Source organism: Mytilus californianus, unplaced genomic scaffold (assembly GCF_021869535.1).
Source record: "Mytilus californianus isolate M0D057914Y unplaced genomic scaffold, xbMytCali1.0.p SCAF_7, whole genome shotgun sequence".
In the NCBI taxonomy this organism is placed as follows: domain Eukaryota; kingdom Metazoa; phylum Mollusca; class Bivalvia; order Mytilida; family Mytilidae; genus Mytilus; species Mytilus californianus.
Genome location: NW_026262723.1, coordinates 19,407,010 through 19,418,575, shown reverse-complemented (window position 1 = coordinate 19,418,575; position 11,566 = coordinate 19,407,010). Strand labels below are relative to the sequence as shown.

General features: G+C 31.5%; 1 protein-coding gene across 1 annotated transcript; it reads left to right on the top strand.

The window, feature by feature from the left end:
* Positions 1 to 884: 884 nt before the first annotated feature.
* On the top strand, positions 885 to 11,199 carry LOC127709908 (uncharacterized). The gene is made up of 11 exons (XM_052215606.1): positions 885 to 1,133; positions 4,227 to 4,444; positions 5,190 to 5,253; positions 5,737 to 5,819; positions 6,196 to 6,337; positions 6,705 to 6,821; positions 7,194 to 7,228; positions 7,988 to 8,513; positions 9,228 to 9,363; positions 9,654 to 9,938; positions 10,435 to 11,199. The coding sequence occupies exons 1-11, from the start codon at positions 989 to 991 to the stop codon at positions 11,111 to 11,113; spliced, it is 2,430 nt and encodes an 809-aa protein (XP_052071566.1). The 5' UTR covers positions 885 to 988; the 3' UTR covers positions 11,114 to 11,199.
* Positions 11,200 to 11,566: the final 367 nt, after the last annotated feature.

The window sequence follows — 11,566 nt, the reverse complement described above, 5'->3', positions numbered from 1 at the left end:
GTTCGAATTTCATCAAAACGTCACTTTCTGCGGGACGTCATGCGTATTATTTTCCGTAATAAGAACGATATTTTCTATAATTCACAATTTGATTTTATGAATTAATGTGGCTTAAATTACGCAAAAGGAATGTATAATAGCACTATGAGAAAAATAACAATATAAGAACCTCTCGATTTCCACATAAAAGTAATATAAAAAAATATCCCACTTTGAGCAACTTATCCGTAATTTTAAGCATGGCTTGAAATATTAACTAGTCATTCTCGTGGGGATTTATTTTCCCCTTATTTGAACTAATCACAGCATCAGATTGAATCCAATCAATTAATGACGAAGAATATATCTACATACATGTCAAAAAATTGAAATTAATTAAAGTTGTATATGAGACAATATATTTTCGCTGGAAGATTTATTTCAACAGAATATTCGTTTTATGCGGTTTTGTCACGATTTCAGTTCTTACTATGTTCGATTGCTAATTTCAACCGAACACCCACGATAACAAGCAAGTCCGACTTGATTTATTTTCAATAGACTTTCTGCCAAGTAAAGTTTTAAAACTGCATTTCAGTCTGAAGATGAAATTAAATCTCTCCAAAAAAAAGTTGAGAATATTACGCTGCATAAAACTTTGCAGTTTAACAGTGAAAAGAAGTTATTTGATAATATGAATTTACGGTAACATTTGATTTAAATATAATATACTTTCAACAAATATGATATTTCGAGAATAATGACCACCATATGACAATAATGATAGAACCAAGAGGGTTATATCCAGTGGGCAATAAACATGTTTCTTATCATCTGATTATAAGTACTATCATGGGGATGCTAATCTTAATGAAACAGTGTGTGTTATATCCTTCTGACTGACGAGGTATTTATAAGTCGCTGTTTGGTCTTTAAGACCATGGTCTTACGTCATCAACATTCGGAAGCACTCGGAATTCGAGAATCCGATGCACCCTGAAAGGACAAAATGGCTGAAAATGTTGAGGAAATCTTGTCCAAAAGAATAAAACCACCCAAGAAGCAATCTTTAGCTCATCTAAGAAAAAAAATCATCAGTCCAGGAGAGTTCCCTTACGACCTAAGTGAAAGAACCAGATCTAAATGTGCTTACTGTACGTAACATCATGTAAAAGTATGATTTATAACTACGGTAATATGAATATTGCAGAGAATAATTATGTAATTATTATTATTTATATTGTCTATTGTCTACTGTAGAATTTAACACTGTTGAATAATCTAAGGTAATTCCATGCAAAGGTATAAAGCATTAAAATTCTTTTGAGTTATTTACATGACCATATATCATTCTAGCCTCTTTACACAATGTGAATATCTCTATAATCTATTTTTTTTTTAAACTTAATAATTAATCCTGTTTGTCTTCTATAATACACCATGGTCTTATATCAATAGTTTTGTATGAGAGCAATTGGACAATTAATATCATTCTACACCATGGAATATAAATTATAATATTTAAAAGACTGTGAATCATTCCTACCCCTATAATACACCATGGTCTTGTATCAATAATTATCTATAAGACCATGAGTCACTATTGCCTTCTATAATACACCATGAATCATTCTAGCCCTATATAATACACCATGGTCTTATCTTTCAATAGTTATCTTTAAGACCATGAATCATTCTAGCCCTCTATAATACACCATGGTCTTATCCCTATATAGTTATCTATAAGACCATGAAACATTCTATCCCTCTATGATACACCATTGTCTTATTTCTCTATAGTTATCTTTAAGATCATGAATCATTCTAGCCCTCTACATGTATGATACACCATGGTCTTATCTCTCAATAGTTATCTATAAGACCATGAATCATTCCAGCCCTCTATAATACACCATGGTCTTATCTCTCAATAGTTATCTATAAGACCATGAATCATTCTAGCCCTCTATAATACACCATGGTCTTATCCCTCTATAGTTATCTATAAGACAATGAATCATTCTATCCCTCTATGGAGGCCTCCTCTATGATACACCATTTTCTTATCTCTCTTTAGTTATCTTTAAGATCATGAATCATTCTAGCCCTCTACATGTATGATACACCATGGTCTTATCTCTCAATAGTTATCTATAAGACCATGAATCATTTTAGCCCTCTATAATACACCATGGTCTTATCTCTCAATAGGTATCTTTTAAGACCATGAATCATTCTAGCCCTATATAATACACCATGGTCTTATCTTTCAATAGTTATCTATAAGACCATGAATCATTCTAGCCCTCTATAATACACCATGGTCTTATCCCTCTATAGTTATCTATAAGACCATGAATCATTCTATCCCTCTATGATACACCATTGTCTTATCTCTCTATAGTTATCTTTAAGATCATGAATCATTCTAGCCCTCTACATGTATGATACACCATGGTCTTATCTCTCAATAGGTATCTTTAAGATGATGAATCATTCTAGCCCTCTATGATATGCCATGGTCTTATCTTTCAAAAGTTATCTTTAAGACCATGAATCATTCTATCCCTCTATGATATGCCATGGTCTTGTCCCTCTATAGTTATCTATAAGACCATGAATCATTCTATCCCTCTAAGGTACACCATGGTCTTAGCTTTCAATAGTTATCTATAAGACCATGAATCATTTTAGCCCTCTATGATACACCATGGCCTTACTGTATCTCTCAATATCTATTTTTAAGACCATGAACCATTCTAGCCCTCTATGATACACCATGGTCTTATCTCTCAATAGTTATTTTTAAGACCATGAATCATTCTAGCCCTATATTATACATTTGTACACCATGGTCTTATATCTCAATAGTTATCTTTAAGACAATGCATCATTCTAATTTCTAGCCCTATATAATAAACCATTGTTTTTATCTCTCAATAGTTATTTTTAAGACCATGAATCATTCTAGCCCTCTATGATACACCATGGTCTTATCCCTCTATAGTTATCTATAAGACCATGAATCATTCTATCCCTCTATGATACACCATGGTCTTATCTCTCAATAGTTATCTTTAAGACCATGAATCATTCTAGCCCTCTATGATACACCATGGTCTTATCTCTCAATAGTTATCTTTAAGACCATGAATCATTCTAGCCCTATATAATACACCATGGTCTTATCTTTGAATAGTTATCTTTAAGACCATGAATCATTCTAGCCCTACATAATACACCATGCCGACCATGGTCTTTCTCTCAATAGTTATCTTTAAGACCATGAATCATTCTAGCCCTACATAATACACCATGGTCTTATCTCTCAATAGTTATCTTTAAGACCATGAATCTTTCTAGCCCTACATAATACACCATGGTCTTATCTCTCAATAGTTATCTTTAAGACCATGAATCATTCTAGCCGTATATAATACACCATGGTTTTATCTCTCAATAGTTATCTATAAGACCATGAACCATTCTAGCCCTAAATAATACACCATGGTCTTATCTTTCTATTATATGTATAAGACCATGCATTCATTCTAGCCCTATACAATACACCATGGTCTTATCTTTCTATTATATGTATAAGACCATGCATTCATTCTAGCCCTATACAATACACCATGGTCTTATCTCTCAATAATTATCTATAAGACCATGAATCATTCTAGCCTTGTATAAACACCATTGTCTTATCTCTCTATAGTTATCTTTAAGACCATGAATCATTCTAGCCCTCTATGATATACCATTGTCTTATATCTCAAGTTATTTTTAAGACCATGAATCATTCTAGCCCTCTATGATACACCATGGTCTTATCCCTCAATAGTTATCTATAAGACCATGAATCATTCTAGCCCTCTATGATACACCATTGTTTTATCTCTCAATAGTTATTTTTAAGACCATGAATCATTCTAGTCTCTATAATACACCATGGTCTTATCCCTCAATAGTTATCTATAAGACCATGAATCATTCTAGCCCTCAATAATACACCATTGTCTTATCTCTCAATAGGTATCTATAAGACCATGAATCATTCTAGCCCTCTATAATACACCATGGTTTTATCACTCAATAGTTATCCATAAGACCATGAATCATTCTAGCCTTCAATAATACACCATGGTCTTATCACTGAATTAATTTCCATGAATACTGAATTCATTTCAGCCTCTCATATCATATTATTTTTAATCCATTATTTCCAATCAAATGTTTTATTACAGCTGTCAACAAGGCAACAGAGGAAACTGCATCTCCACCTGGAACGACAGTATTATCAGAACCATCAATATCACAGTCAATCATCATGCCTCCACTGATGCCTGAAAACTTGACAAACAATACCAATCCAGTCAATTTACATGTTCCTGATGAAGATTCCACCAGCACTTCCTGTCAACTTTCTGAAAGTATACCTAATGAAATAGTTGCACCTGAAAGGGTAATTATATTTGATAATTGAGGAACACACTTGAGTTTAAATGACCATTAATTCCTGCCAACATGAAGTATTTGGTTTTTGATACATTTAAAGCATGGAAAACAAAGTCCCATTACAGAATACAAAATTGTTGATGATGTTACAAAGAATTAGAACAAACTTGTGAAACTGCCTGTCGTATAGATATATCACTGTTTTACCAATGGACATTTAAGTGTTGTGTACACCCCATATTAGGATATATGAAGAAATGCAGGTGTAAGGGTATTTGTACATTTCAATTTGAATACAGGATATGTATATTTTCTTAATGAAGAATGAACACATTGGGTAAAAAATAGTTTATTATTTTTTTTTAATTCTTGTTGTTGAGGAAGTGCATTTTCAAGGCCTCTTTCTGGGAATTATTTAGCCAGTTATTATTAATGGCATGTAAAAAATATATTATACTTGTTAGACGATTTCCTTTTCCATTCTTGTCAAAATCATTAAATTGCAAAATATTTATATAAAAAAATCTGATAGTGTCTAAAATTGAAATACAAATATCAATATAAATATTTGCATCAATATAAGAAATTCTTTTTGGACAATAACATAAAATTTTACAAAAAAAAGTATGGTAAATAAGAATATCAGACTAGCTATGAATATGGCTCGATCACAACATTGATGATGCTTTGATTTTAAGTGATGTTTTTTTTCTACCTTTTGTGTATTTCATGTATGTGATTTTTTATTTCAGGATATCCAGAGTGAATTTTTTCTGAATGAAGACCAACTTTATCTAAATATGCTTTGCAAAGGAGGTAATGATACATTTTTCTTAATTTATCAAATTAATAATACTTGTATTATTTGTCTGCTCAACTGAGTGACATCTACCTTTTTGTAAGATCCAGAATATTGAAAAGGATACAAATACAGTTGTATACATACTTTAGCTGACAGTTGCCAAAAAAATTAAAGGAACTGCTACTAGTAGTTCTTAAGTGAGTGGTCAATATAATTTTGCATGATCAGATTTAATGATAATTAGTTATGAGAAGATTTTGAAGGAAATGGAAGGAACAATAGTCAGCATTTCATGTCATATTTTCTTGTATGTTCAATCATCATCCAATCGCTATCAGAGTGTCAGCAAAGTTGGTTATGATGGAGGTAAATCAAGCAAATCAGATAAGGCCTGAATCATCAGGATTAATGAATCCTTTAAAAAAAATTGCATTTTTATTTGGCAGCAGAAGTTAATGTTCTGAGAATTTTTCTTTAATTTATCTTTTTAATTTTAGGTACACAGACAGTGTCCATTTCTGATGGTTTAGGTTTGTTCATGGTCCTACCTGATTTGGATTTTACTAAAGCACAGTTGAAGGTTTGTATTAATGTATTTGGACCAAAATCTTGTCATAGGTATCCAAAATTTTTAGAAAATTATGGCAAACATCTGAAATACTGATCACTATTCTTATAGACCCCATTGACAATTATTTTAGATTTTTTTTTAAATTTTAATTTTCCTATACACGATTCCTTACGTTGTGCACTTGTGCATGTCAATTGGGAACTGACCCAATTATTTTTTATCATGACCAGTCCACTGATACTGACATTATCAGCAAGTATATGTGAAAGGAAAAATGCACAAGTTACCAATAAACATAATCTAAATGTCCTCGATACAAGAATGATTTTATTTTGGCATTTGTCAATGTTAGCTTCATCAAATTGATTGTTTGCATTTTTTTCAGAGAGATTGTTATGTTTTATTACAACGCAAGGCTGTGTATTTTCAAGAGGCAGGTGCAAAGTGGCTGTGTACCTGCAGTTGTCAACCAATTTGGTCAAAGGAAATAATGTCATCATCAAGCTGGATGTGTTCCTCTTTTGAAGGTATAATTGATATATTCACTTAAAACTTTACCAAAAACTTGTTAAGTTTGCACTTGAAAGCCATTATTTATTGAAGAAAAAAAGACTAAATTAAGCATTTTTTTGTTTGTTTTGACATCACATTGTTTACTTGCTGAAGACAATGCTACAGTTATGCTGACTTTTTCATTTATGTCATTTTACGTCAAAATATTTGTTAAAAGGTATTTATTTAAATATGCTGGGTGGGTCTTTGTCTTTTCTGTATCTCAAGCTTTCAAACCAGGAAATGTCTGTCAATACTTTTTATGATGTGAATACTAGCTTTTCAAAGAATAAATGTCCAAATTTTGGCTATTATTGAGATTGTATTCTCACTTTTTTTCAGACTTTATGACTCTGTACCCACCATGCTTACACAGACGTGTTTGTTCATTTATCTATGAACAGTATGATAATTTGCACCAGTGCAGCCCTGCAGATTACTTTGCTGACCAATTTGAAGGTGATTTAGACATTGTCAGAGCACCTCTTTACTTTTCTACAATATGAACAAATTATTATAAGTCGACACATATCCACATTTTCTTTATTTTACTGCTAAAGATCATGTCTTTATCACATACCTTTAATATGGTTATACCATTTGTGAAATACATTAATATATGACTAATAGAAGTAGATTTCTATTTGATTAATAAACCTGATGGAAGATCATTGAAGATTATGTTATGTAAGCATATTGTCTTTGAACTTTTTTGGTCAAGTATTTTGTCCCTATGTACTAATTTGTTTTCTTATTAAATTAAATAAATTTCAAATTGCAGTTAATGAAATACAGCACAGATAATGTGTATTATTTTTTATGTGCTTTTAGAAACAGAACATGGTTACACAGCTAGCAGTGTAGATGTGAGTATGGATTATTTCTTGTATTGATTACATTACACCCAAGAAAAAAACTTTTTTTTTATCAATTGGCAGGAAGACTTTCTGGAAACTAGACATTTTATTATTAGAATCAATTTGACAACTATGTATATGGGCTAGTGACTAACCAACAACTGTTTGAAAACATTCCAATGGACATACATAATTTTGATCATTTGTTACTATAATAGTACTTAAGGTTTGTTATTGATTTAGATTAAAGAGTTGTTTGAACATTAAACTGGTTCATCCATGTCTTAATCTTCAGGTGTCTGTCGCCTTGTTGTTGACTTTGAAGTGACCTCTTGGTATAATTTCATTGAATGTTGTAGTTGGTTTTGTTTTCAACACCATTTCTTCTATTTGTCTCTTTTTTTCATATAGAGGAAGAAGAAAAAAATCGTTGAGTATATTATCATTGCGTAATGGAAACTTATCATTTCTTCTGCACAGTGTTTCATTTAAAAAAGTATTAAGCTTACAGTAATTTACCTCAAGGCAGAAACGAATTGAAGATTACACATACAACAATTGACAGTGTTCAGCCTACAGTAATTTTGCTCAGATCAGATTACAGATATTCTCAAATTTTCAAATGTTCAACTATTGTCATATCCAAATGATGTCATAACCTGTGTCAAAAATGTATGTCAAACCTTACATTGGTTCCCATTAATCAATATAAACCATTTCATTTCAATGCCCCATAGAACCTTTTAAAATGTCAGTTAATTTTTGTAGGCAGAAGAGGCAACACGAATTGAATCTGTTCCAGTTGTAAGAATTTGGAGTTCTTCTTCAAAAACACATGGGCTAGTTACTGTGTTGAGGAGGAAATATTACTGCTTTTGCTGTAAAAAAAATTACTGTGACCATGTGAAAAAATTTAAACATTTATCTTCTAACAATATTGATGATGATAATTATCCACCAGTTCTACAAGAATTAACAGATATTTATAATTCTGAAAACGAGACACTTCCAAATTCTACCAGCACAAAGATCATTTGCCACTCTTACGAGAAAATACCATTTGGTCCCACTGAGGCACTTACCAGAGTATTTTCTCCTCCACCTACAAGAGTATTTTCCTCCGGAATAATGCAGAATGTTCAGAGACATGACGATACCTTAGTCTTCATTCCAAGCAATACAATATGCAAACATTGCTCTGGTAGATTGGACTCTGATGATCCCATTAAGAACAAATGGATAGCTGGTAGCAATGTGACTGTTGTTACTAAAGCTTTTCTTGGAAATGGAATAGGTATTTAAATTATTTGGTAATCAGCTTTAGTTTTTAGTATATTGTAATAACATTGTCACTAAATTTTGTCACTGTATTAGTAGATATTTATAACATTTTTTCAGTAACAAGCAGGTACAGTTGATCAATAAATGAAAATAAATTTTAAGTATCTGAATGATTATCTTGAATGACTTTGCAAAGAGTGTTCTTATGGTAGCGCTTCACTTTCAGATAAATCTTATTTGTTTAGGATTTATCAGATTGCTAAAGGTTTTGATATGTATAATAATAATAATAATAATACATGTAAATACTTTATTTAAAGAGCGTAAAATCAGTTAGTACAATACTAATCTCCTCTGATGCCCTCTGAATAACTCCAAATATAACAATAATATAATATATACATAAACATACATACATACAACTTTTTATGCAAAACAAATGGCTAAAAACATACAGATTCGTATCATGAACATATTTTATTAATGATATACAACACAAATATACAATATAGATATATTTCATCTGATAATTAGCTTTTTTAGTTTAGAAACAAAAGTTATAATACCTTTGTTTTAACTGTTCCATCTTTTTGATTTCTACAGGAATACTGTTCCTGATCATTGAAATGCCTTTTTAATAATTTTTGATTTTGATTAAAATCATAATTTGTCCTTTGCTGGCATCTTAAGTAACCTTGTAATGGTATTGACTTTTTATTTGTTGTAGTTTATTATCGACCCTGTTTGGATTGTGACTCTGTTACACTTTTTGATGGTCAAGACCATTGCTTTTTAAACATGGGAACCTACCTAGTTGGATATGACATCCTTCGTTCTTACATGCACGGCTTTCTCCATGGAAGGTATGATTAAACAGTTTGTTTGTGTTAGACTATGCAGTTCAATATTCAGGGATTGCTGTCAGCAAAATTCAGTATTTGTGGAAGCTAAAATTTTGTGATATTCTTAATTTTCAATTTTTGGGCAAGTTTGTTTCATAACTCTTTTATTGTTATCATGGTTACTGTATGGTTTTTGGACAGCTTTAGACAATAAGATAGCTTCGGGAAAAGGACATCAACAATCAAAAGCTAAGAGACAAACAATGTATTGAGTAACATATTAATTATTTTTAATATTTTATCTTTTGTAGACGCCCTCTGTATACCTTCTACTCTGTATTCGTGGATGACCACTATGACTATGGGAATGAAAAGATTCTGGAATTATTTTCATACCACAAACTTCGGAGTGCTTGGCTGTCTTTTTTGAAATTACTCGACATTGATTTTGAGAATGGTTTTTCATGTCCAGATTGCCCACAAGATGGTCCTGACATAATCATATGTGATGGAACATCCTTGTCATTCCAACGTCGCATGTGGTCTTGGAAGAATACAGAAGTGCCAAAAAAAACCTCATCAAAAAAGAAGTCAGGGTAGGTTTAGAAGGATAAAAAGTCAACATCAATCCGTTTATATCAGAACTTTAATAATGAATTTATTTACTTATGTAATATTTGAACAGAATAAACAAGTGCAGTTCATTGTCTATTTAAAAGTCTTTGTGGAACACAAATTTTATACTATTGCTTAAAACAATACTTCTCATATAGGATTAAGAACTGATCTCTTCTTTATTGGATGTAAGTGACATTTTATGTATTTTAATTAATGTCACAAAAAAACTTAGCATATATGGAATAACTATGTGATACTGACATATTCATGAATTTCATGTACCTGACTTCTTTCAAAATATGAATATAAAAAGTTTTATATCATTTGATATTTGAAATATTTTCTTTAGCTGATAATTTAATTTATCGTATCATTTAGATATGACGTAGTATGTTGATAATTGATAAAAATACAATGTTATGATTAAAGTGATTTTGGCTTGACTTGTACTTTTGAAAACAATATCGTTTATAGTTTCAGAGAAAGAGTATTCATTCAGGAGGAAAAGACACGAAAACTGTTGCATAGATATGTCACAGGAGGTGATATTCATAGAGGAAAACAAACTTCTGTCTTGACCATACAAGAAAAGAATGAACTTATGCGTTATTTGCAGTCCTATCCTGCATTATATCTTTTTATTAAGTCCATTGACAATGGAACAGTGAAGTTATCTAGCAAGTTTTCCAATTTCATCACATCACTCGCTTCTAAGTCTCCAGTATGTGGATATATTCATCCCTCTGAGGAGGTTGGAAAATTGATCCAAAGCCTTGTTAAAGGTGTAGATGTCAAATGTGATTATGTCTTATGGCAGAGTCTCCACAATCACATTCCTGTTCTTTTCAAATTGCTTGACAATTCATCTGGAAATTCAGCCCCAGCAGATTTACGACCTTTGTTACACGAGTTGTGGGATCTTTCTCTACAGCCATTTGACAATTGTGACATAATTGATGACTCTTCATATCCTGTTGAGGCGGAAGAAATGTCATTCTTTCCGGCCCTATCGACTTGTCGACCACGAGGTCATTATGGTATGGACGAAAAAAAGAGTGACAATTCTTGTCACAAGAAGTACAAAGGTCATCCGTCTTTGCTTCCAGGAGTGTTTACAGTTTACTGTCCACATGGAAAACTCCATTTTCTATGAAACAAATCATCCTTCTTGCAATAAAACACATAAATATATTGTTGCAAAGATGACTATCATCTTTTAAGCTAAAGTAAGTCAAAGTAAGGTGGAATTGTTACTATCTTTGCTCTTGAATTTAGAAACAGTTGAATAAAATATTTACATAAATTGAACATAACAATTATAAATATTTTATCATGTCAAAGGAAACCAAGAAATATTTTCTTCTGGTCTTATTACGCAAAGTTTTAAACAATAGTCTGCAATCATTTCACAATAACAAATCTACAAATTCAGAGTCTACCATGCAAGACTACTTTTAAGAGTTATCAAAGTTAGATTTCCTACTTTCAATTAATTAAATTAAGTTTTGCATTCTCCTACAGCTGTTCCATTGAAAATGTAAGATACTTGGGAAAGGGCCTTTTGAAATTATAAGACTCATATAGGACATACTTTGGAATTTTAGGT

Excerpts from the sequence above, each read along its gene's own strand:
- LOC127709908 (XM_052215606.1), top strand. The coding sequence starts at position 989 with ATGGCTGAAAATGTTGAGGAAATCTTGTCCAAAAGAATAAAACCACCC. Across the intron at positions 4,445-5,189 it reads AAATAGTTGCACCTGAAAGG|GATATCCAGAGTGAATTTTT; the intron begins GTAATTATATTT and ends TTTTTATTTCAG. Across the intron at positions 8,514-9,227 it reads TTTTCTTGGAAATGGAATAG|TTTATTATCGACCCTGTTTG; the intron begins GTATTTAAATTA and ends TATTTGTTGTAG.